This window comes from Haliotis rufescens, unplaced genomic scaffold (genome assembly GCF_023055435.1).
Source record: "Haliotis rufescens isolate VD_foot unplaced genomic scaffold, xgHalRufe1.0.p SCAF_2, whole genome shotgun sequence".
NCBI lineage: Eukaryota > Metazoa > Mollusca > Gastropoda > Lepetellida > Haliotidae > Haliotis > Haliotis rufescens.
The window spans coordinates 26,394,226-26,421,501 of record NW_025963890.1 but is presented as its reverse complement, the minus strand read 5'-3'; the positions used below and the strand labels follow the sequence as shown (position 1 = coordinate 26,421,501).

At 38.9% G+C, this 27,276-nt stretch overlaps 1 protein-coding gene across 7 annotated transcripts in view; it reads left to right on the top strand.

The window, feature by feature from the left end:
• Nucleotides 1-26,811, top strand: part of LOC124120538 (cAMP-dependent protein kinase catalytic subunit beta) — a 65,917-nt gene extending 39,106 nt beyond the window's left edge. For 4 of the 7 annotated variants that reach the window (XM_046483377.2, XM_046483380.2, XM_046483381.1 and 1 more), the window contains exons 5-10: nt 6,841-6,923; nt 13,390-13,516; nt 18,527-18,622; nt 19,843-19,965; nt 24,573-24,737; nt 25,054-26,811. In XM_046483377.2, coding sequence (XP_046339333.1) covers nt 6,841-6,923; nt 13,390-13,516; nt 18,527-18,622; nt 19,843-19,965; nt 24,573-24,737; nt 25,054-25,179 — 720 coding nt within the window. In that variant the 3' untranslated portion in view covers nt 25,180-26,811. Of the gene's footprint in view, nt 1-6,840; nt 6,924-13,097; nt 13,225-13,389; nt 13,517-13,699; nt 13,827-18,526; nt 18,623-19,842; nt 19,966-24,572; nt 24,738-25,053 lie in introns of all 7 variants that reach the window. The other 3 variants (XM_046483379.2, XM_046483384.2, XM_046483378.2) reach the window with 2 other exon arrangements.
• The last annotated feature ends 465 nt before the right edge of the window (nt 26,812-27,276 follow it).

Sequence of the window (27,276 nt, the reverse complement as noted above, 5' to 3'; positions counted from 1 at the left end):
CTTTTGCCAATCCTTGCATCAAAATCCTGTAAAGTTATATCATTGGGTGTGTCTTGACCGAATCACCGGTAGATTCCAAGAAAACGTGTGTACAGCTGATTGCTGTGTTCGGCTTAGTTTACGAGAAAATGCACAAGGTAATCTTAATCCCTGGATATAAAACAATGCCTAGCTGAACAAAAAATACAATTTAAAAGGTAAATTAACATGTCTGGTGATTTTTTATCTCAAATTTCGAATTTGTACTGACAAAGTTTCTCATCACCTGTTCGTTTGCCCGACTTCGCTGAAGGGGTACGGTGTAATTTTTTTCTGCGGATAATATTCAAATTTCTTTTTCTCCCAAAATATTGAACCAGCTAGAGGGGGTACTTTTAAACATGAAATACGTTTAACAGTTTCAAAGCCAGTTTGTTGTTTCAGTAAAACATACTGTATTGCTGACAATTTGCTATAACAGTAAATAAACACCTTATATCTTCTTCAACTGTACTTGTCACATCTTTTAGAGAGCAGAAAGACATCAACTTGGCTTAGCTTGTACCAGTAAACACTGTATCACGATACGTATCGTATCGCGACCCCTGTATCGTGATACGTATCGTATCGCGACCCTCCCGTATCGTTACACCTCTAACTCTCACCTGGTGCTTCTTCAAAGCTCTCTGCTAGAGCAAGAGCTACACACCATAGCAGAAGTCGCTCACCTACAAGGAGAGAGCATCACCGCCATTCGGATTCATCGGAAGTATCAGTCGGTCAGGATGGAGATTCCTCAGTTGAATGGAATACTCACCTTAGCCTAGCACAGGGGCCTGATTGGGTAGCAGATAGTCTCGTGTCAGTAGTGCCTTCCCCCGGTATCGGGGTATCCATAAGAAGGATACCATATGGTCAGAGCCCACATCGATACCAGTGAAAATTTTGCTCAAGGATATGGTTAGGGCGCTAGACGTAGATTGTTCAAGGCTTACATTTGCGCCATCATTCAAAGAACAAGTTTAGGAAGCATGATTTTCCTTTCCATGTTTTCGCTGTAGCGGATCAGGCACATGCTTTGAATTAGGACTTACAGAGAATGAGATCAACCACGCTCAAAGCCCCGGACGCCAGATTCGCTTTCATTGAGACTGAAATCAGTTTTAGCGGGTACTAAAAACCTTCATCCTCACGTGCGATGGAGCAGAATTTATCAGCGATTAACCCAAACTACATAGACTCTGGTTGCGTTGTTACAACGTCAGATTGACAAAATAAGTAACCACCTCTGAGTAGCCATAGCGGAGATTGCCATTACGCGCAGGCTTGGTTACTTAGCGCTCTCCAACTGGGATTCGGACCAGGATTCCTTTCGTGATAAGGGCATGGGAGAGGCAAACCACAAGGCTCATATCAGTCTTGCTGTGGTAAATTTCAGGGCAAGGATGGTGATAAGAGGCAGAAACACTGAAGAGTGGGACAATTACAACTGAGAGCTCCCACCCCCAATCGTCCCAAACGCCACCACCCCCATAGGTGGGAGACTATGCCTATTCTGGCAGAACTGGGCCATACTGAAGGACACTTTCGTACTCAACGTACTGCGCTAGGGCTATCGTCTAGACATGGAGGTAGCTCCACCGTTGACCACAGCTCCTCCACCTTGGGATTATCATCTGCAACATAGACATTTTGTTGAAGAAAAGAGCTGTAGAGATTGTACACGCCCCAGTGTTGACACCAGGCTTTTACTCTCCCACCTTTCTGGTTCCCATGAAGGACTCCGCCAAGATATGGATGATTTACAATCTCTCCGTTATCAACGAGCATTACCTTGAGTGTCCACCTAACTTTGAGACTGCTCAGAACAATAGCGCATTGGATTCCTTGATCACCCTCATTCTGCTGGATGCGTTCCAGTTCAATTGGGTCTACTACCAATGGGCAGTGATGCCCATGGCTATATACATGGATAATCAAGCCAATAACTGCCTTTCTCCACCTGAGGAACATCAGATTCAAGTATTACATAGGACACGTTATCCCTAGTACGCCATCAGGATTTCACCAGGGATCTGCTTTTCCAACTCGGATGGATAGTCAAGGAGGTGAAGTCAGAGTTAACTATTATCGGCTTTAGTACATAGGGTGCCTGTTTCAGACAGATCTGGACCTTCTATCAGTGCCGAGGGACAGATGGCTAAAGATCTTACACCAACAATCACGCATACTACACCATTGGCAAGTGTTGGGACTACTCACTTCAGCCCAGGATTTGACAAGCAGAGGCCGCCTACAACTTTGTCCAATAAAACAATTACTGCCTACTTACATCAGACGGCAGGATCAACTTTTTGGTATCACTCTACCAGTCCACCTAAGGATTAACCTCAACTGGTGGACGTTAAGAGTCAAACGTCTTAGAAGGCATCTCCTGATCTGGGCTAACACCGAAGCTAAATCTGTTTGTAGACGCTTCCCTTCAGGGGTAGGGTGCTCACTTGAAGGGCCAGACAGCCTCAGGCCTGTGGTCGAGCGCACAATAAAACTTGGCACATAAACAATTTGGAGTTTGATGCTTGCATTCTGGCCATCTCACATTGGCAGGAGCAGCGACAGTCCACCCAATTTGCAATATCCACCGACAACAGCATGGTGGTGTGGTGCCTGCGCAATCAAGGGACAATGTACTCCCACACCCTTCTTCAACAGACATTCAGGTTCTTTCATCTAGTGGATCATCTGAGACTACAATTCCTTGTCCAGCACATCCCCACTCAGGTGTGTTCAAACTGGTACGTCAGCGCTTCGGGCAACCATACATCAATCCCAGGGGATGCGTTCAGCATCCCCTGGCAGGGGCTAAAAGCGTACACTTTTCCCCCACCTATACTACTTCCCAGGGTGATGTAAAAGATTAAAGAATAAAAGAGCCTTGCTCTGACTTTGGTCGTGCCTTGGTGGCCTGGCGAGGGGATAGTTTGTTGATCTCAAAAACCTTGCAGAAGACGATCCACAATCCCTCCTAGAGTCGTCCAACCTACTCATCCATCCTCACAGCAAACTACCTCACCCATCGCCAGGCAGGTTTCATCAGCATGCCTGGTTCGTCTTAAAAAGGCGTTAAGCGCAAAGGGCTATTCGGCACGGGCAGCTAAGACTATTCCTTTGGCACATCATCCCTCAACCAGAGGGTTAAACGATGACAAGTGGAGATCATTTGATCCCTTTTGTAAGGCTGAAAATCAAATCCCTCGACAGGGTCTCCTCAAATCTTAGCCGAATACCTCCTACATTTGGGTACCAAAAGACACTTGAACGGTAGCACCATTACAATGTATTTGGTAGTACTTAATTCAGCTGTTCTGGAGAATCGCGAAATGACCAAGGTCCCGGAACTAAAGGCCTTATTACGCTCTTTCAGGCTTGAGGATCAGCCCCTGCGCTGCGTTATGAGCATTGGTATGCAGGGAGCAGTACATCTCAGGTTGTGCTGGGATTTCATGGCGAAAAATCAACCTCTAGATCAACCTGATCGTTCTTTAGCATTCCACCAATCTTGACGATTGTGGGCTTTGAAGATGAGGGTGCACTCCTTTTGTGTCAGGTGCGCGCACTACAAGTTTTCATCTGCCACTCCAAAAGTAGGTGTGGTTTGCAGAAACGGCTATTCATTCCAGTATCCTGTATGTCCAGGACCGAAGTTAGTTGCAACACCATATCTCTATGGTTATGTGCAGTCATCCTGCAACCTAGAGATTGCTAGACTTGATCCGCAGAGAGTGAACAACTCTCCCGAGATCGCCTCTGCCATGGCTCTTCACAGCAATTGTTCTATTAGAACAATCATACAAGGATATTTTAGAGGTCTGACATGGTGTTCTCAAGTCAATATATTTGTGATGTGGCTCTTGAACACGTCGAAGGCGTTCACAGTTTTGGCCTTCTGGTAAGCCAGTTTTCTCTTCCTGCCCAGTGAGAGGAATTTTCAAGCTTTTTATCAGCTTAGGCTTGGTAACACAGCATGTAAAAATTTAGCTAATGATATCTTCTGTTTTTACAAGTTTGTGTACACAGACTTATCCTCAATTCTCATGGTCTGTCTGTAAATAAGACTAAACGAGCCCTACTGCTTTTTTTGCCTTACGCTTATTTGACTGTAGTTTGTCTTTTCAAGGGTATTATTGAGGCTTTTAAATACTCCTCCATACCTGGATACCTGATACAGATGCATTAAGGAGTAATGCAGGATAAGTAATAACATTTAGTAAAATCTAAATATTTTTGACATTTGTATACTTATACTGCATTACTACGTCTTAGAGGCCCACCCATCGCAGACCTGCTATAGCTTCAGAACCTTCTCTTTTTTATAACTTTGGGCGACAAGTGGTAATATGATTTGATGTGACGTCACATCTGGTCACATGACAGCGGCGATGGTCCTACAAAAAGCGGGACTTGAGATGGAAACAGTGTTATCTCTTTCTACAAAGACTATCTTTAGGCACTGTCTCTTTTTGTAGTAAGGTAAGCAGTAAATCTATTTAGGAGTAATGCAGGATAAGTATTCAAATGTAAAAAATACTATTTGACTGATACTTTTGATCGTTGGTTGGTCATATCTTGAAGACAGCCTTGATGTCAGCCCTAAAATCAACCACTGATTATATAATATTGCATAGGCGATACTTGTTGAAGATTTGTTTATATATCTTGAAAACAGTGTATGTAAGCTTGTCAAATATGAGCTGTTGTTTCACAATCGATTGGCTTGCCCTTTTTGTTATCGAAGCACATTTCATCACAATCTGGCCAGTAAAGATTCCACTTGGCCAATGGGTTAAATATTTTACTTAAATGACAAGTTAATTCAAAATTGAACTTGGAAGCCTGTAATTAATGCAGTTAATTTTTATCCTGACATGACACATTGCAATTTCCTTCTTCACTTTGATCTAATAATAACACTGAACCCAAAATGTGCCTTTTCTACCTCAAAGGGCACCCCTTGGACTTGGTAACCAATTAGGAGTTATGTCCTTGATCTATCATTTTCCTTCTCATCACACTCAAGCATACACATGTGCTTGCCAATGAGAAAATATTTCCTTGATTGTGTTGATTTGACTGGATAGATCAATGGGTGGACACACCCAAATTCAATCGCTTCACGATAAGATGTCTCATGTCTCCAAAAACCTGACTCTCTGCCTTGGGATCACGTTGTTCCCTCATCTCCTCGGGAAATCTTTCTCGCCACCAGCAATACTACCCAGAGTACTGCAGAAGTTGAGGGAGATGAGGCTGATACAAATGCTTTCTAGCAGGATACACAGGAGTTCTACTAGAAGGCTTTGTGACACCCAAGTGGAATTCATTTGTATCCTACTATTTGTATCAATCAAGAGGTTGAATCCTATGAAGGCCATGCCTCAGTTCATTGTGGCTACTCTCTTCTCACAGCCAAGAAATTACAGGGTGTGTGGTAAAGGAGGCATCAACGTTGCTGACATAATTTCTGTACTGGCAGCTTCAAGGTTCGTGAAGACTAGCACATGTAGGTTAAAGAGTTGCAGGCTTGAGACCTAGGGGTATTGCTACAACAATTTGTGTCACAACCGTATGAACCAATAGAGCAGGCAGGATTAGAGTTTTTGACTCAAAACACTTTTACTTATGGCCTTGGCTACAGCAGCTCGTATTGGAGAAATGCATGCTCTGGATCCAGAGAAAGTTTGACAAGATACCAAGGTTTCTTCACATGAGTCTTATGTGGGATTATGGCCAGAAACCAACAACTAGGTGAAGACAATTCTAGGGCATTTGTCATGCAGGGCGTGCTGATTAGCCATTATGTCTGGTGCATGCTCTTCGAAGGTACTTGTAAACTTCCAGGAGAAAGAGGCTGTTTCTTCCTTTAGCAACTAATAAATAGCCAAGGTCACGAAAAATACCATGGCGTTTTGACTTTGGTTGACAATTCTGCAGGCATATCAACATGCAGGTTTGGCTCTGCCTCAAGTGCACCATCCCCACAAAATCAGGCTCTGGCATCCACAATGTCACAACAAACCATTTGCTCAGTGGGTGATGTCATCAAGGGATGCTTTTAACGAACAGACACTGGCTTTACCAACTATTGTCTGGGGGATCTTTGAAGATGTATGAAGTCTATATTTGTTTTTCCATGTGTCAGATCGTGTTGTGTGTCATGGACGTGGCCCAACTGACTGCTGACAAGGTATTTTTCTGGTGTCTTTTAATGTAAATATTCTGAGGGATGGCTTGGATTTTGTTGTTACTGACTACCACTTGACATTCTGCTACAAAACTATGCTCAGTGCTTTGTCAGCTATTTCCCTGGTGTCACAACATAGTGTCAAAATAAATATTCTGAGGGATTGTTGGGCTCTGTTTGTTATGTGCTACAACTTAAAAGTTCTGTTTCTCTGGATACCATGTATCTGAATCCACACAAGTACTTGACCATGAAACATAGCTTGACATAGGCAGTGACAGGTATTTCCAGGATTTGTGAAAGGGCACAGTCCAATCCTCACGTAATGTGGCGGTAGTTACCTGTTACACAAGCTGCAGACCTCACCACCATAGGATGCGATAAACATGACAATGTGTTGTGTCAGGATAAGAAATAATTTACATGAATTTAGATATTCATGATATAAGTATACTTATCCCCATACATGATTCAGGAGTTAGAAGAGGCACATTTTGTGTTTTGGGTGATATGATTGAAGTGAAGAAAGTAATTGCAATGTGTCAGGATAAGTATAATAATGTGATAAATTTCCAAATTCATGTAATTTTCTTGATTTTTCTATTCTCCTTCTGTTGCAGGACAACACTAACCTGTACATGGTATTGGAATTTGTCTCTGGTGGAGAGATGTTTTCACATTTAAGAAGGATAGGACGTTTCAGGTACATAAATCATTGCATGTTGTCGGTCCATTGAAATTTGATACTTAATCATTTCCTATGATGCAATCTTAATCCCATATTAGTATTTATTATTGATCAACATTTTGCTTGTCACACCAAAGGCCAAGGTTTGATTCCCCACGTGGGTTCAACACGTGAGGCCTATTTTTCCGGTGTCCCCCATCATGATATTGCTGGGATATTGCTAAAACCGGCATAGAACTATACTGACACACTACCCTTGATATTTTATCTTTACTTGAACAATTGAATGGTATTGGCCTTTGGGGAATTCTTTGAAGTCCGCTGTACAACAGTTAGATGAAACACCTCATACATCTTGAACACTTGATGAGTGATGACATATTACACATAGGACAACAGTCGACACTTGTCCAATATGAAGACATTAATTGGAAAATGAAACAAGGTCAAGGTCGTGAGAACCATTAGCATCAAGTTCTGTCTGGCACCTCTTGACCAAAATGTACAAAATGTACAAAATGAGATTTCTGGATCACATGTTGGGAAATGGTTTCCTCCCACGTCTTTATGCTTTCACTGCCACATATGTTAACCTCCTTGATACTGTTCATGACTACAACTGTAGAGGCTTGTTAGGCCACTGATGTCACAGTTATGATGCTGTTGCGACAAAATATCACCTGACGGTTCTGCACAATCCTCCAACAATATGGGCGTTACTCATAGTATCAACCATTGGTTTGATGGGATTCTATTGGATTATAACTGACTGGTGTAAACAACAAACAAACTTTAGTCAGATCGAAAGGCACCATTTAACCACCAGACCTATGTGACCCGTGAAGATCTGGGTAGAGAATAGATCATCAGCAACTCATGCTTGTCGTGAATGGCAACTATACTTGTCATAAGAGGAAACTTGGTTGATACATGTCATCACATCCCAGTTGCGCAGGTTGATGTTTCATGATGTCAATCGCTGGATTGTCTGGTTCTGACTCAATTATTTTACAGACCGCCGTCATATAGCTGGGATATTGCTGAGTGCACCATTAAACAGCAAACAAACAAACTAGACCTATCCATGTGCCAAGTTTGGTGAAGGAATATTTAAAGTTTTCAAGATTTGCCATGTTGATATGCTGAATCCTAATGTTGCTGAAGATCTGAATTCCTCATTCCCGTTTGACAGGCGCATAGTCGAAGGACACCCCCAAATGAAACTCTCTATAACTGTTTAACGAGTAGGCTTTGCGTATATTTTTAGTTTTGTATGGTATGCATAAATGCTCAGCTTGCAAAATATCAAAACTATCAGTAGTTTATTTACCTCAAAAAGAAAACATTGCGTGTTAAGAAAGTTTCGGCCAAATTTATCAGCACTGATAATGGTACACACTACAGACGGAAATAAGACAGCACTGGAAAGCACTGGAATGTAAATACTTCATTTTTTGCCAACAGTAACACCGTTTACAACAGTCACAATTTCATGTCATAACTTGAATATATTAAATTACGATCCAAACATACATTGTCGAAGACCTAGAAATTTGATAACTGTAGATGTGTGTCTCCTTGATGCAAACAAAATGAACAGCTTATGGTGGTAAACATGCTCACTAAAAGATCTATAATTGTCCCCGCAAATATTTCCTTCTAAAGTCGAAGATGAACAGAAATACATAAACAAAGATAAATATTAATGTTATTTCTCCTGAAGAAGACAATGAACAGAAATATAAATACGAATGTAGTTTTTTGTTGATAATAATGCTAAGTATTTTTAAATATTCGCAGCGGAATAATTAATGTTCGAAAATAGGATATCTGAGGATATATCTATAAAATCAAGTAACATTAATTGCAACATAATTCAAGTCACAAATACCAAAAGTCAATTAGTTTCCACTGTGTGAAGACGAAATATCTCAGAAAATGAGCAAAATCCCATTACATGCAAACAAATTCTTATTGCTTTTGAACCAGGGGAGATTTTCTTTAAAAAATTCCAGGATAATCCCTGGGCTGATCTGTAGTTGTAGTGGTGCATCCCATTCTTGCTTTAATGAACATGACACTGAAGTGATTTTCCATTATTGTGGGTTTATTAAGGATGCCCAAATAGGTAGTGTGTTGCATGGGGGGCTGTACTCTTCAAATTTCCAAGTAAAAAGACAGATTTAGCAAGGACAGTTTGGATACAGCATTTTGAGGCATCTGCCGATAAGAGGGATCCAGACTAAAGGAACTTGGTTATGAAAATGTGAGAGAGAAAGGATGCCAAGTTTGAAAAGAAGACTTTTGAAGAGAATGACTTGCCGACCATACATACAAGGAGCCCACTGCTCAGCCATTTCTACAAGTATCAAATTGTATGAATGGAGGCTGAAAAGTTCTGAGACTAACTATAATGGACTGGGCCCCGTTCCTCAAAGCGATCTTAGCGCTAAGGTGATCGTAAGTCCCATGCTTAAAAATAGGCTTACGATCATCTTAGCGCTAAGATCGCTTTGAGGAACGGGGCCCTGGAAGTTAGTTGCGGCACACTTCTGCAAATGATGCTGGAGTGCTTGGATCCCACTGGTGTAGAAGGCTTCCTCCTGGTGGTGTGTGTAAAAAGTCCTCAACAGCAGAAATGACATCATCATCATTTGCATATTGTTTGCCAGACAGTTCTTATTCAAATTTGACTGTGCCAAATCTGGTGAATATGGGAGATGTTCGATGAGTTCAAAGCCACAGTCTCATCTTGAAGCTGTTGCGACTTCAGATTTGTGCGCAGGCACATTCTCTTGGTGGAACAAAATGCATTTTCCACGATGTTTAGCCTTGATATTCTCATGCAGTTGCCTTTGCAGGGTAGCACAATATTGGCTGTTAATGGTCTGACCTTTCAGGAGGTAGTCCATTGGTAGGTTTCCTTTGGAATCCCAGAAAACCAAGGCCATCAGTTTACCACCTTAAGGAACAAAGTTTGCCTTTGTCAAAGACATTAGATGTTTCCACTGCTTTGACTGTTGTTTAGTCTATGGCTTATGGCAATGAATTGAACACTCATCCATGGGTACAATTCACTCAACAAAATCAGTTGGGTTTGAGCTGAGATGATGAACCTCGAGTGTTTCTGATCTCTGATCAGGAGTCAGTAGTCTTGGAAACCAGCTTGCTGAAACTTTGCCAAGCCGAGTTTTTTGGGGTTTTTTTACGGAATGTTCTCAAGTCTCATATGCCTACTGTATTGGCTATGTGAGGTGTGGTGTGTCAATCATCCATAATGATATCATATATTTTATCAACATTTTCCCTCGTGGTTGCAGTTGAAAATTTTCATGATCTTCAAGGCTCTCTCTTCCCCTCTTGAATTCATTTGCCCACTTCTTAACAGTGGCAAAGGAAAGAGCATCATCCCCTAAAGTTGACACCATGTTGCATGGACAGCTGTTGCTTTAGTTGGAGATACTTGGTTGACAGCTTGATAGCCAATATTGTCCATTTTCGTCAACAGAGAATACCTAGTCACTTTCATGCCTGCAAGAAATATGCTGCCTGGTTGAGTATTTGGTTCAAGTGCAGCCTTTAAGCTTGGAAAGTATTGTAATTCATACATGCGAAATGTTAATAGTGTACTTTATGGTGTGTCTGTGTGTATTAGTTCACCTGACTAGAAGTCAAGTGAGCATATGCTATAGTGCATTGGTCAGCAACTCTCTGCCCAGGTGTCTGTCCATCTTTTGCATTTTAGACATTTCTGAAACTACAATTCAATGAAGCTGAAACTTTCCATGAGTGATCCCAGCCGTGGTGTCTTTAAAAACTGCTCACCAAATTCCAATTATGTATATGGCCACCATGCCACCCATATTGAAAACATCATTTATGTTGAGGCATTTTTGAATGTATCATGCAAAATAACATATGATACATTTTGGGGGAATATTTTGATTTTTGATCCAGCTACGACATGTCGTCCTTTGACTTTCACATACCCCAGCAAAGGCAAACCATATTGACAAACCTATGTAAGGATACTTCAGTGGCATTTGTTTTTAAAATGTAATGAAATGTGTCACATGAGTAGGTCTTAGTGGGGCTCATCATATGTGTTCTGAAATTCTTATTGCAATATTTAAATCATGCTCTTACATTCTCCAAGCATGCATTCTAGGCTCTGTAAGCATCTTCTCTGAATTTGCCAGACTTTGGAAGCTTAAAATGTATGCTTCTTTAGATTACGTCATATTTCGGTCAAACCTATGGAATTGAGTGTTTTGTTTTAGTTCTCAGTGTTTACCCATAACATATTTGAATATCAATGCTGACAGCAAATTTGATGTGGGTGTTTGTTGGAAACTATAAACTTCATATGCAGGAGAGGTACTGTCTCGTGGCACTATTCATTCTTTTCCAAGAATATTTTGCACATATTTGATTTAATTCACCATAGATGTTGGTCACCATAAAGTCATAAAATTACTTCTTCATAATTCAGGTGAGCTACAGAGACTTGTGGCTCTATAATATTTCCCCCGCTATGATCTTTCAGCTTCACTTACCCTTAAATAGTTTTTTAAAGTTGCATCATTCTACCTTGAAGCCACACTTTTATGATGTTGAGGAATAAGTTTTTAGATGTGATCCCAAATGTGCTTGCACGATTCTGCTGAGAGTTAATGATGGCAACCATTATGGGCATATTGAAAATATAATTTTAGCCCATTATTCATCCATTTCTGGATATATTGCTGTTAAATCCTAATAACAGAGATAAATCTCGGTCGCACTTCACATACCCACAAAATGATTATTCCAAAGGGTGATAATGCTCATGCAAATATAAGGTGCCACTATGTTTCATTTGTGTAGTCGATGTGTGAACATCTTTCCTATTAGTAAAAATAAACATCCTAATTCCCCTTTTTATAAGATGGGGGCTTCCTTCCACTTGATGCTATCCCAGATTTATCTCGGTCATGTGTGCCCATTAACATTGTTGTGTGTTTGTGTTTTTTCCTTCGACTCAACATTGACCTTTGACCTTCATATAACTCTGTGGCTGACACGGCAATCATAATTGAAAAATTGAAAATCTTTTACAAATATTTGTGTGTCACAGTATATATTTTGATCTACATGCAGATGAGATGTCTGTTTTATTGAAATTTGTGTCACCTTTTCCAATTTCTTTCTTTTGGGGAGACTAGTACTTAGAGTGTTTGCTTGCTCTTTGCATCGAAAATAATATGTGTGATGCCAGTTCTTGGTGTCTTCCAGAGTGATGTTGCCAAAATACTGTTACTGTGGTGTAAAACTTTGTGGTCAAATGTTTCAGGTGAGCTACAGAGACTCCAGGCTTTATTTTTAAGTTTGTTTGTAACAATGAACTTACGTTACTACATGATGGCTTCTAGCATTGCAGCGTGTAAAACTGTTTTATGGAGCGTCTTGTGGGGCTTGTTCTGTTTTTGTATGTAATGCATATCCTTTGCAATTTGTTATTGTTCCTGATCAAGGACACTAGTCCATAGTTTCGAAAAAAAGCTATGGGCTAGTTTCTTGTTCATATAGTACAACATTTTGATAATCAGTCTTATCACTGGTCACAGTATCAAGTGGTCATATTTGTAGATGATAGGTATGATTATAGTGATCTATATCTATATCCACAAATATCTTTTACAAAATCAGGAAATTCATCATAATATATGTGGATCATATTTACATTTGGGTATCAGAACAATGTTCATTTCTACTTTGGTGTTTCTTTCTGTGATTTATGAATACTTAGATGACAAACGCAATTACAAAATTAATATAATTTTCACTGTCTATTATATTTCCATGTCTTCCCAATCTTTTCTAATATTGTATTGTTGGTGTAGGATTAACTACCTAAGAGATTTCTATGTTTTCCACACTTTACAATTAGTGACTAACCTTTTTGTTCTTTCTGAACATTTCATTGCAGGTTTGAAGACAACGTTCATATGTACATTTTGCAAATTGTTATTATTTATTAATTTTGTTGCAAATTTGTTTCCTGCTATATTTCCATGATTTCAATTTTTTCCAGGCGTTGTAATCTCAAGCAGTTGATCATTTTATTTCAGTATGCATAAAGAGAATTTAAAGTCAAAATAAGCTGTTCCTTTTTGTAATGAATTTTGTTTATTTTTCTTTATTGATCAGTGAGCAACATGCCAGATTCTACTCATCACAAATTGTGCTGACGTTTGAGTATCTACATTCCCTTGACATTATATACAGGGATCTTAAGCCTGAAAATATCCTCATTGACACTAATGGCTTTGTCAAAGTAAGTTGGCTCTCATAAAGCCACCTAACTGGATGTAGTTGAGAATGTTCCGTAGTCTACTGTTACTATTAACACATTATACATTCCTTTCATTTTTTTCCCATTTTTTTCTGTTGGTCTTTAGTTTTATTTTTCCTGTAACCCTCTGCTTTTGCTTTGCTTCAGTGAACCCCACTCCCGGTTTTACGCCGCTCAAATTGTTTTGGCTTTTGAATACCTTCACTACCTGGATCTAGTGTACCGAGATCTCAAACCAGAAAATATGCTAATTGACCCACAAGGTTATATCAAAGTAAGTTGACTGTGCTGGACATGCTATCCACCATCAGGGCTGACCGTGTGTAGTACAGTCCTGCTGTTATTGTGTCCACGCCAACATGTTTCTTGACAATGTGTTTTACTTTCTTATCCGTCGTTACAGTCAACTTGTCTTTCAGTTACTTTGAACCATTGTTTTTGTACTTCTCTTTGACAGTGAGCCGCATTCCCGATTTTATGCTGCACAAATTGTGTTGGTGCTGGAATACTTGCACCATTTGGATATTATGTACCGAGATTTAAAACCTGAGAATTTACTGGTTGATTCTTCAGGCTACTTACAGGTATGGCGAGGTGTCTTCAGCTCAACTGATTGCTCTGTCTCTACCACATATATATATTTCCAATATTCTGTATGCCTTGGGTAATTTAGGTTAGCACATGCTTCTGTGACCTTGTGGTGATGGGGCTTTAGTTAAAGAAACTTCCAGCCAAATTATCCAAAGATTATGACGTTTTACCATATGAAACAGTATGTATGTCTTGTCCACACAATTAATAACAAAATACACATACATACCCTAGCATTATCATAATATAAGAGGAAAACCATATTGAAGGTGTGAATGGAACTATCTTTATGGCGCACTAGACAATGCAAGTTTTGAGCATGTCGTGATTATATGATTTCAATACTTAACTAAGACAAGTGATGACAAAAGTATTGTTTTTACTGTGACCTTGCAATAATTAGTAAATACCATTTTGGGGTTGTTACATTTAATTTCACCCCAGTCTGTTGGCTGAAATACTTGTCACTGACGGGATGGAATAGGTCTTCAGCAACCCATGCTTGCCCTGAAAGGCGACAATGCTTGTCATAAGAGGCAACTAACGGGATCGGTTGGTCAGGCTCACTGACTTGGTTGATGCATGTCATCGTATCCCAATTGTGTGGATCGATGCCCATGATGTCAATCACTGGAATGTCTGGTCGTGACTCGATTATTTACAGACCCCTGATATTTATGTTCAAATTCACTCTGAAGGTAATATACTCAAGAACTGATAAGTAAAAACAGGAAGACGTTACAGTAGTAAGATTTAGTACATCCTTATGATGGAGCAATGAAGTGTTAAGGTTGTGAGTAACTAACAACCAAAGACCTTAATGTATCACTAGTACTTAAATATAGTATTATTGCTACACTAACAACACATTAACGATGCCTTAATGGCAGTAAATGCACATTTAATTGTCACCAATCCGTACATGGTATGAAGTGTGGGCTGAGATAGTAAACTGATCGTGTTTGTTGGTAGTTGAAGCACAGGTTGTGGTTGAGGTTAGTGGAAACACATTGTAGTACCGGTAGATATGGTTGTAGGTTTTCCGTTTTGCATGGCTGTATGCCAACACACCAATGTGTAATCATGAAAAGTTTAAATTTTTTACTTATCCTGCATTACTCCTAAATGCATTTACTGCTTACCTTATGACAAAAGAGACAGGGCCTAGCGATGGTCCTGGGTGAAAAAAAAGAAAAAGCTGTTTCCATTTCAAGTCAACTTTTTGTAGGACCAATGCCACTGTCTTGTGACTGGATGTGACGTCAAATCATATTACTGCTTGTCTTCAACATGGAAGGATGTGTCTCGCTTGGCTCTCTAACTTGTCGTTTCATTTGGTGGTTAGCATTCAGCTACCACACTAAATTACGATGGGTGATGAATTGCTTTCATATTACTTTCACTTGATTGTGTATTAATATGCAGGTGTTTTCAACGTAAAAAGACTTTAAAAAGTCTTTTTTTCTGCTATTTTGATTCTTACCAAGGTAGTCAAGTTCTCGGCTAGGTGTTAACATGCTTATGTATATTTAAATACCTGTAGCCTTTGGCGTTATATAGAGTTTTCGCTTCGGCACATTTGGACAGCAGTCTATGACATGGAGGCATCCAACGCTTGTGCCAATATTCCAGCTACATCAGACACCAGCTCATGATACAACCCTAGCATTTACGGTTTCATCAGTGCCTGCCGTACCAGATGCCAGTGATACGTCAACTTGTATGCCCATGTGCCAGCAGCCTATGACACGGTGGTATCCAGCGTTTGCGGCAATGTACCAGCCACTCAAGCCACCAAACCTCAGCGCTGGAGACGACACAAGCGCTTATTAGTATGTCAGCGTCTACCATCTATGCCCTTCATGTCGGCGGGTACAACGTCAGTAAGCTTTTATACTACTTACCCATACGTGGATATCATCTCAGGGTTCAGTCTCACCCGGCGTTTTTCAGCCAAGCACTCATTGGTAGTGAGGCCTACGCACCTTACCAGAAGTTGCTCATCGCTGTGCTGAGTGAATTGCCACAGTTCCAAGGTTTCTGAAGGTGCATCGGACGAGGATCTGCGATAGGGAATACCCACCTCAGTTTGGCCAAGATGCTAGATTGAATGGCAAACTGACTCACGAGTGGTAGGTCCATCACCCAGGCCCAGGTTTGACAAGGACACCATTTTACCCCACCCTACACTGATATCACCGGATCCCGCACTCAGGGGTATGGGTGAGGCGTTCGAAGAAAAAGTTATCCAAGTTGATGCTGGCACCAGCGTTTAAGACGCCAAAGTGAAGGAAAGATGACTTTCCTATTCATGCCTTTGAAATGGCTGACCAGACGTAGAAGGACCCTCAGAGGATGAAGGATGAATGGCTCATCCATGCTGACCATGCTTAGCATCCCAGATGTTAGGTTCGTCTTCATTGAGGCCGAGGTCAGACACTTACTTAAGCTTAGGCTTTCTCATCTGGCCCTTAGAACAAGACCTGACTGAGACCAAAGCCATTCGTCTAGACCACTTACGGACAGTGATAGAACTTTCAGCATTCAAAGGAGGTCAGGTTTCATCAATCTTCGGCAGCACCTCATGCTGAGGTATCTGAATAGACATTAGCTATACCAAACTTGAAGAGCTTCAAACTTTCAAGATCGGTTTGACATTTTACAGAATCGTCATATGCTCACTGACTTGATTGATGTATGTCATTGTTTCCCAATTGTGTGGATCGATGCTCATGATGTCAATCACTGGATTGTCTGATCGTGACTCGGTTATTTACAGACCGGTCATATAGCTGGAATATTGCTGTGTGCGATGTTAAACAACAAACAAACGACATCTGAATGCAGGATAAGTAAGAACATTAAATAAAATCGAAATATTTTTTTACATTTGTATACTTAACCTGCATTACCATGTCAAAGGACCCATCCGTTGCAGACTTGCCTCCCCACTATAGCTTCAGAATCTCTTTTTGATAGCTTGTCTGACGAACTGTAATATGATTTGATGTGGCATCACTTGACAGTGGCGATGGTACTACAAAAAGACGACTTAAGATGGAAACAGCCTTCTTCTTTTTTCACCCAGGACCATCGCTAGGCGCTGTCTCTTTTGTCATAAGATAAGCAGTAAATGCATTAAGGAGATATGCAGGATAAGGATACAAATGTAAAAATGTTGCTAATGGTGTATAATGAACAATATATTTGTCGTCTGATTTTGGGCGAATTGTGGGATTTGGAACACATTTTTTTCTTAGAATATTATTATTGCTTACTGAAAGTTTGTTCCAACCATTCAACCTTGTTAAGCCCATTATAATAATGTTTTTCAAGTTTTGCTTTATGGTTTTGTTTCACATACTCCACCTAGAAAGGTTATTCAGGATAACTGCATGAACACTTGGCACTGATGGCAGTCTTTCATAGCTGTCCAATATTTTAGCTGGGTCTTAGGTTTGTGACATTGCCTGGGATTATTTCATGGTGTGGTATCAACAAATTGTTGGAGTTGCAAAAGTATATCAATGGTATTGAGCAAGAAGACATTTTCACCATTTGTAGTTGTCATATAAAGCCTGTTGGCAATTTACTTCACATTTCAAAAAGGAAGTACCTCTTCTTCTGTACCTTGCTATCACACAGTTTTGAGCAGACTTGATGTTGCTAGATTAGTTTGTGTATTGAGTTTGCATGAGTTAGAATGTGTTATTATGTATTAGATGCTGTTTATTCCTAGTAGATGTCATCACATATGCCAGTTCCTGTTTGCTAATTTTATAGACAAAAAGTAACAGATATTCTTTAATTACCAATAAATGTAAATGTCAAATCCTACAAGGCTTCCATTGATTTGTTTATGTCATGTATGGATGACTGCTGCTAGTGTTTGCTATGAATGTATACTATTATGTCAGCGAGATAGAGATATCTCTCGTTGCCACTCTCTGTAGCCCTTCAGACAACCAGGTGTTGCCAGCCAGTCAACCCAACCCTTTCGAAAGGTAAGGTAAGTGAAAGTCTGCATGGCCTGCAAGGCTTGTGGCTGGATGGCTGGCTGGCTGGCACGACAGTTTATGAAATGTCTAGAGCAAACTTAAGTTATTTGGAAGTTGAATACATTCACATTCTAGAAAATACTGACATATATTTCTAAGAAGTGCACAGTAAAGTTAGTAAAACCAAATGTAGTACAAATGATGAACAATAATAATGTTTGTTTCTGATGGTTTGAACTTATTTGTTTTCATGCCAGACTTTCATCTTTCAAAATTAACGTTAATTTCAGTTATCTGGTTGTCTGATGGGAGATATTCATCAATTTCTGTGGTGCATTCGAAATAGTCATTTTTAACAAACTGATAAATTAAAAGATGTTTCTTTTCAATGATTCAAATGTTTTGCATTCTAATGTAATCTCTTGGATACTATCTGCTGACAAGTATGCCTGATCTTTGGTCATGTCTGCAGAATATTTTAATAATATTGTATTCATAAAATTTGGCTTAAAATATAGATAAAATGTCCTGTTAAGTCAATAAATAAAAAGTGCATCTTTTCATACTCCATACCATATGCAGAAAACCAACCTTGCAATGTAAGCAGCCTATGTGGAAATAAGATACATTTATCCTTCTTTTCAATGTGTGTAATTTATTTTAAATATGATGTACCCTATATATCATTTGTACAGGTAACAGATTTTGGTTTTGCAAAGCGTGTGAAGGGTAGAACCTGGACCCTTTGTGGTACACCAGAATACTTGGCTCCAGAAATCATCCTCAGCAAGGTACAAATCACAACCCTTTTCATGTGCTCAAATCGTACTAATACAGCCATGAATGAGTAAATATGTCTTACTTTTTCATAATGCACATAATGCAGGGGGATATAGCGATCACCCAGTCTGTCTGTCCGTCCGTAATCATTTCCTTTTCCGGGGCAGAATTCCAAAACCATTCAGTGTATTTGATCGAAACTTGGCAAATCTATCCGGCACATACTGAAGTGGTGCCTTTTGATATTTTGGGATTTTTCTAATTTTTATTTTTTTAAATTTTTATGGAATGAAGTTGGACATAGACTCAATTGGGGATGGGGTTCATTTCTGGGGCAGAATTCCAAAACCATTCAGTGTATTTGATCGAAACTTGGCAAAGCTATCAGGCACATACTGAAGTGCTGCCTTTTGATATTTTGGGATTTTTCTAATTTTTATTTTTTTAAATTTTTATGGAATGAAGTTGGACATAGACTCAATTGGGGATGGGATTCGTTTCTGGGGCAGAATTCGAAAACCATTCAGTGTATTTGATCGCAACTTGGCAAATCTATCAGTCTCATACTGAAGTTGTGCCTTTTGCTATTAAGGAATTTTATTATTTTTTAATTTTTACGTTTCCATGGCAACAAGTTGGACTTAGGTTCTATAGGGTAGAGTTCGTTTCCGGAGCATAACTCAAAACCTATTCAAAACATATACTGAACCGGTGCCATTTGATATTAAGGAAGTTAATAAGTTTTAGAAATGTTTATTTTAGAATTTCCATTGCAGCTATTTTGAAATGGGCTAAAAGAAATGTTGGGTCACTTACCTGGTTTGGGACCATAACGTGTTAAAATGGGTGGGGGATATAGATGACTTCGTGACTGTACACTTGTTTAGTCATTGTTTCTTGTAATTTGTCATTTGTTTGCATAAAAAAAACCATACAGAATAGCACATTTACTTGTGGTTACTTTACAGACAGCTGCCGGGGGGATATGTCATCTTTTTGATGACTCTTGTTTAACATTTGGGTGTATCTTTCACGTTTAAGAAATTATATTGGTGTATTGAACAGGCAAGGTAAAAATTAATATGTATGGGCATTCCCTCACAACATAAGGTTGACGGGTCACAAAATTATTTCTTAAAAAGTCAGGCCTTGTTGCACTGTTATTCTTGATTTCATTCATTTTTAAATATCTTGTTGACATTATTGACAAACTGAATATTTGTTTGTGCAGGGTTACAACAAGGCAGTTGACTGGTGGGCCCTTGGTGTCCTCATATATGAGATGGCTGCAGGATACCCTCCATTCTTTGCTGATCAGCCAATCCAGATCTATGAGAAAATTGTCTCAGGAAAGGTAAGATACAATCTGCATTTTAAAACTGGTCGCTTATAATAGACCAGTAGAACATAATTATGTCACAGTCAATCATGTTATAATGCTATTGCAGCCATAATGAAACACCTATTTAAGGCTATTATTTTAATTTTTCACTTTTGCCCTTTGACCATACTGACAGTTGAAGCTTCTTATGACTATTTTCTTTCAAAATATAATGAAACTTGGTATGTGTATAGTTAGTGGGACTCAAATCATAGCTTTCTTTTTTTGCAATTTTTAAATGTTTTTACATTTACACTTTGACCATGCTACTAAATTCTCTCAAACCAAAGTACATTTCCAAACAATGTAAACATAATGACACTGAAATTTCACTTGCTTGTTTCCACACGTGATGACATTCAATTTTGATCAAGAGGTTCGATTCTGATTTACGATATGCCTCCTGCTTTTTGGTTATTTCAATCGCAAATACACTAGTTGACATCAAATGACAACAAATATGACTTTTAACAAGCCTAGGTTTGTTATTAATCATAAATATCCTTTCTCTGTCAACTAAGATTAGTTTCAAGGCATCAATAGCGGTAATCTGATCGTGATTGCTGTAAATAATGATGAGTTGGTGAGATCTGCCTATCAGTTTACATGATTTGGCCGAAATTTATGAAAATATTGAATGAAATTTTGAATAAAATTAATAAGTTACATGACAAATAAGTCAAGATATATAGTGAACAATTTATGACCAGATAGTGTAATAACAGGATTAAATTATATACTTCAGTACAGATTTGTTGACATGGTATTTCCGGTGTTACATGCTCACGGTAATGTCTTTCAGAACTCACTGTATGCATGTATTATGCACACGCCCCTCTACACATCTGTATTATATTAAATACGGTACTAGATTTATTCATTTGTGGTGTTTGTATAATACAAGACATTGTATCAGTATCAAGAACTGATGTCAAAGGCTTAAATTTTTTTAAAGAATTGGTTCTCAGCACAATTGCTTTTGAAAATATAGTGCAGGCGGGTGGCCTTTATTTTTTCATAATTTTTGTTCTTCAAACTAAAATGTTACCAAATATACAGTTGTGTACAATCAACCTGGGCAAGGGCCTCCCTACATAACTGTATTCTTTGATGCAAAAAATACTGGAATACAGTAAGTGTGCGCATAATACACACATACAATGATCTTCAAGTTTATTTCACAACATGAAGATGTTATCCTGAGCACACAACTGTGGAAGTAGCGTGTCAACAAATCCGTACTGAAGTACGCAAGTTAGTCCTATTATTACACTTTCTGGCTATAAAAGTGTTCATTGTGTATCTGGACTTACATTTGTACTCCCTTATACATGTATTACTTTTATCCAAGATTTCATTCAATTGTGTCTACATTAATTTCGGCGAAAATCGTGTATGAACTGATCGACAAATCACATAAACTCACCATGAACTCACTTTGAAACGAACATTAGTCATTAGAGACACAAAGTCTTTGGTCTCCCTATCCTTGTATTGATATTTCTTTTCAGTTATGATATTGGCCATGACATTAAGTATTTTTTAAACTAAATCAATCATAGATCGTGGAGAAAATGTGCTAACAGCTTATTTCTATTTCTAGCTCATTTTACGAGAGAAATACACATGTAATCTTAATCTCTGCCAAGAAACATTGTTCGGCATACAGTACACAAATACCATTGAATTTGTAAATCATTATGTCTAGTGATGTTATTGTAAATTTCATGTCTCATTGATCAAATTTACAAACAGCAAAATAAGCACACAAACTCCTATTGCCGCCATGACCTTAAAACGAGATGTGAAGTAAAGCAGTGCCATGTAAAGGGAAGTAACTGCACGCTATATTGGATCGCATGGTTTTAAAGTATTGTAGCATTTTACTGCTTGGGTTATGTGTTCGAGACATGGAATATGAAGGATTTTTTTATTTTTTTAAAAATGGAAATAAAAACGAAACGTGCGGCGGACTTTGTGATTATGCAGCGGTGCCTGAGAACCAAGAATTTTCTTTTTTTTAGGCTAACAATCTACAGGTATATACAGTCAAGTCTCGTTAATCCGACATCGTTGGTTGCACATGATTGTGTCGGATTAACGAATATGTCGGATTAACGAAATTAAGTGATTTGTGATCGAAAATCGGACATCTTCACGATAGATAATAACCGTGTGTACCTTGTAATAAAATCATTAAAAACGAAATATTTATATTGTTATGTTGTTTATTCATTTATTCCTTAATTTATAATTAATGACATTGCAAAAATAATAATAATTTTCCCATTTATACATAACAATAGAGACATTACTCACTGAATTTATCACATCAGCGAAACACTTTTCCTCGTATAAATGCAACACTACTGTCTTAACAACTTGCTTCATCTACTTAAAATAGTCTGTCAGTGTTTTCTGTTTCTCACATTTTGAAGGCACATTAATTCTCAAAGTCCCCTGCTCGCTTGACACAGCATTGTGTAATTTCATTTGCTGTTTCTTATAATAAAGACTGAAATTCTTTATGATCCCAGCATCTAGTGGCTGAATGTGCGATGTGGTGTTTGGTGGCAAAAAGTGACATTTCACATTAGTTTAGTCGACAGTAGCATGGGATGGGGCGTTGTCCAACAGCAATACCACGTGGCGTCGCTCCAATCGCATTTGCCGATCCAAGATCAGTAGCCAGGCTTTGAATATTAATGAAGTCATACATGCTTTCTTGTTTACATACCAGTCGAACATGGTGAGTCGACCATGTTTTTTATACCTGTTCGTATTATAAACTGGCTTCATGCACATTTATCTGGCTTCAATTTGTAAACAACATTTGTACATACAGGTTTGAATAGCTTTTCCTGTTAATTGTTAAGTTAATCTCTGCAGCCAGTGCGTGTCAAAACACGGGGTTGTGTACTCGCGGGCAGATGACCACAGAGTACGCTGACCACTGTGTCAGATTAACGAAACTGATCAATGAGTGATTTCGGTAATTTGTTGCAAATTAAGTGTGTCGTAGTGCGAGAATGTCGGATTAACGGGACTACGAGGGGTGTTCATTAAAGATTTCCCCTAAATCACTTAGGGTTATCATATTTGGTTGAAATTTCACATGTGTAATGATACATGTATCTATGGGTTATGTCTGAATTTGCAGCACCAAACTATTAATCTTACCACTTTTACAGGTGTTATGATCGAGTAGGGTGTGACAATGGAGCCAGTAGAATACCAAACAGTGATTAGGTTTTTACATTTAAAAGGTCGCACACCAAAAGAAACTTTCGATGAAATTAAACTAACTTATGGAGAAGATGCCCCATCATATGACGTTGTTAAACACTGGCATCGCCAGTTCAAGTGTGGTCGGACATCCGTGGAAACAGCTGCCATTCCTGGTCGCCCCCATTCAGCCATTGATGAGGACACTATCCATCAAGTGGAGACCGCCATTTTGGCAGACCGACGTATAACTGTTCGCCAGTTAGCACAAGATGTCAAGATCAGTGTAGGGTCTGTGGAAAAAATCATCCATGACAATTTGAACATGCATAAGGTGTCTGCATTCCCAGGCTGCTCACACCTTTCCAAAAGCAGGAACGAGTCAATTGCTCAAAGGATCTTTTGGACATGTGCCAAAAAAAAACAGGCAAACTTTTTTGACAGACTTATCACACAGGATGAAACATGGGTCCATCACTATGATCCTGAGACTAAAGTTCAGTCGATGCAATGGAAGCATGTGGAGTCACCATCCCCAAAGAAGGCACGTGTCCAACCTTCTGCAGGCAAGGTCATGCTCACGGTGTTTTGGGACCAGCACGGAGTAGTTATGATGGATTTCTTGGCAAAGGGTACCACAATTACAGGAGCTTATGCTTCACTGCTGCGGAAATTGCGGGATGCTATCAAGCTTAAGAGGCGTGGCATGCTGACCAAGGGTGTCCGTCTCCTGCAAGACAATGCTCCAGTACACAACTCTCATGTTGCCCAGACAGAAGCGCGGTCCTGTGGCTATGAAATCCTTCCACATCCTCCTTACTCTCCTGACCTTGCACCATCTGACTACCACCTCTTTCCAACCATGAAGTCATTTTTGAAGGGAAAACGTTTCACAGATGATGAAACACTGATTTCTGAAGTCAAGTCCTGGTTTGAGACGCAAAATGAGGCCTTTTACAAGCGAGGTCTCCATAGTTGCATAAAACGATGGGAGAAGTGTGTAACTCTTGGTGGTTCCTATGTGGAGAAAGACTAATACATATGCCAAGTTTCATTCCACTAGGTCCATCGGAAGTGGGTCAGGGGAAATCTTTAATGAACACCCCTCGTAAATAGCACTGAATCAATCGGTTCCCATCATTTGTGTCGGATAAAGCCAAGAGTCGGATTAATGAGTGTCGGATTAACGAGACTTGACTGTAGATCCAGGCCTAATGGACATGGTGTCAAGGGGACTACTTCTACAAGTCCTTCCAATCCCATTTCTAGTTGATATGAGCTCTTGTATTTACTAATTTTGTACATGTGATAAGTAATCTGGGATGAATGTTGATTGATTCATTTATGTATTGTAGGTACGCTTCCCATCCCACTTCAGTGGAGACTTGAAAGATTTGCTCCGGAACCTGCTTCAAGTTGACCTTACCAAGCGTTTTGGAAACTTGAAAAATGGAGTCAATGATATCAAAACTCACAAATGGTTCAACACAACAGATTGGATAGCAGTCTACCAGAAAAAAGTATGCAATAACAATCTGATATATTAATACATGTCTATCAAATGTCTGCCTTTCGTTTCGTTTCTGAAAAAAAGAAGAGTTTTATGGTAATGACTTTAAACGATTTAAAAATATTATCATATTTCACCTTTCTAGAATGATTCAAAATTAAGTTGTGAATATCATATCATGTACCCAGGCCTAAATTGAGATATCTTATCTGCAGCAGATTGTGAGAGACAGGAAAACATATACTTTTCATTATTAGATTAAAGCTAATGTTAAATCCAATTTGAAGACATTTAGTTAATGCTACAACTGTGCCATTTATTTTCAGGTGGAAGCGCCATTTGTACCTAAACAAAAAGGACCAGGTGACTCTAGCAATTTTGACGAGTATGATGAAGAACCTCTGCGCATATCTTCAACTGAGAAGTGTGCTAAGGAGTTTGCAGATTTCTGAGCCCCCTAAAGTTTCCTGTGCTGAGCACAGATCATTTCATGCATGGCATCTTCCCAAACAACAAATTGAGTGGCATTTGTCCTCTACTGATCGTGCAATATGTTGTCGGAAAGAATTGCGCGAGTCTCACACTCCTTGGAACATTGTAAGGAGACAAATGTTTGTGATAGCAGGAAGCAATCGGTTGTTTGAATTGGTCAACCGTTCTCTGGTTTTTCTTGATTGCATACACGACTTGATTGCCTGAGCAGGGACTTTTCAATTCAGGCTTGTTTGTTTGCCTTGTGAGACTAGTCAGAGCTACATGTTACAACAGTAGTCAATGGTTTTGCTCAATTTGAGACCTAAGACTACCTGTGGTTAATGTGTGTTGCAACAGAGATCAGACTGACACTCACAACACGGGTGACAAGTCACGACTCAGGCATGTCTATTCTTCTTGGAATCAAATGCAATTAACAAGATAGACAAGTCCTCAAACATGGCATTGCTGTGTACATAATGCTCTCTCATAATCCCTGTTACACAAATGTATGTGAATCATTTACAGAGAAAGTCAGCACTGCCCAAAGCATGTCTCCATTGTCAACTAATGTTTTGTAACTGTATGTTTGGGTTTTAAAGCACAGTCAAACCGCTGTGAAATATATTTATCTATGTGATGATCAATTTACTTAAGTCAAAACCTCTAGTTAGTTATTTTGAGTGTCGGCATCACTGAGATGCTAAATATCCAAGTGTTATAAGTGCTCTTATGTTACAATGTATGGAAATGTGTTTCACAGTATTGTATATTGAGTTACTTGTACAGCTTTCCTTAGAAGCAGTCTTCTGGATTATGCTTTTGGTTTTGAATCACTTAAATTTAAGTCAAATTGTGTACCTTTGAACAAAAAATAATAATTACTATTACAGGATTTAGGTGCTTTGACAAAACAACTAAATTTCTCATTTTATGTTCACCATGTCGTCTTTACATCAGTTTCCACATATGCACAAATGTTGTCATTTTTCTAAACAAGACTAGAGTGGCACCCTGTGTTTCTAACATGTTGAAATCTAACAATGTACATGTGTGGTGTTCTTTAGAAGAATGAATGCTTGTCCAAGCTGCCAAGTTGAAAAGTGTGTAAATGTGCTGATCAACGTTCCCCAGGTTTATGTTTGTGTTTATATGTAGTTAACCTCTTGTTCTGTTGTAATTCAAACACTTGAATATGATGTCATGTATCATTAAGATCAATTTTGAACATTTTGGGAATGAATGCTGTGCTTTTTTACTTACTTATCTAAACAATAAACTTAATATTTATTCCAGGCCATGAATTTTTAGTCACGTTTGGAAGCAGGTTGTTTCAGCTAATACTTTATGTGACATTTCAGGCTGATTTTGGGGGTTCACTAACCTTTTATTCATTTTACTTTCCCTCCAAGATTGTGTATTAATTTGTACATAGAGTACATTGAAGCATTTTTACCCTGTAGAAGAGAAACTAGAAATCTTTCTATTGTCCCTTTTGTTATGTTGTACAGCATTGATGTATAAAACAAAGTTTATTAGCTTTAATTATTATATGGCATATTTGGAGATTGTTAACGCTAGATCTGACATCATTAAAGAGAAAAGACCACTGTCTCGTGTTTAATTTCAGCCAAAAGTTGACTCAAATACCACACTGGCCCTGCTGATATGGAGGAATAACATCTTTCCTCTCATAACACAAGTAATATACAGCAAAATAAGCATGTAAAGGTTTGTATTGTTTTCTTCATTAACATGATATGTGAACAGTTTGTTACATCGAGTAACACTCTCACTTTTATGTATACTCAAAAAAACAAAAACAAAAAAAACAAAATAGTAAAATTTTAAATATCTGACATCCATACAAAATTAAGTTTAAAAAAATGAATGTCATTTCTGCCTTGACTGTCGACTGCAAACAGGAGAATCATCTTCAGCTGTAGTCAGGTTTTTCTACACAGCACCAGGGGCGGTGGGGTAGCCTTGTGGTTAAAACATTTGCCCGTCATGCCGAAGACCCCGGTTTGATTCCTGACATGGGTATAGTGTGTGATACCCATTTCTGGTGTCCA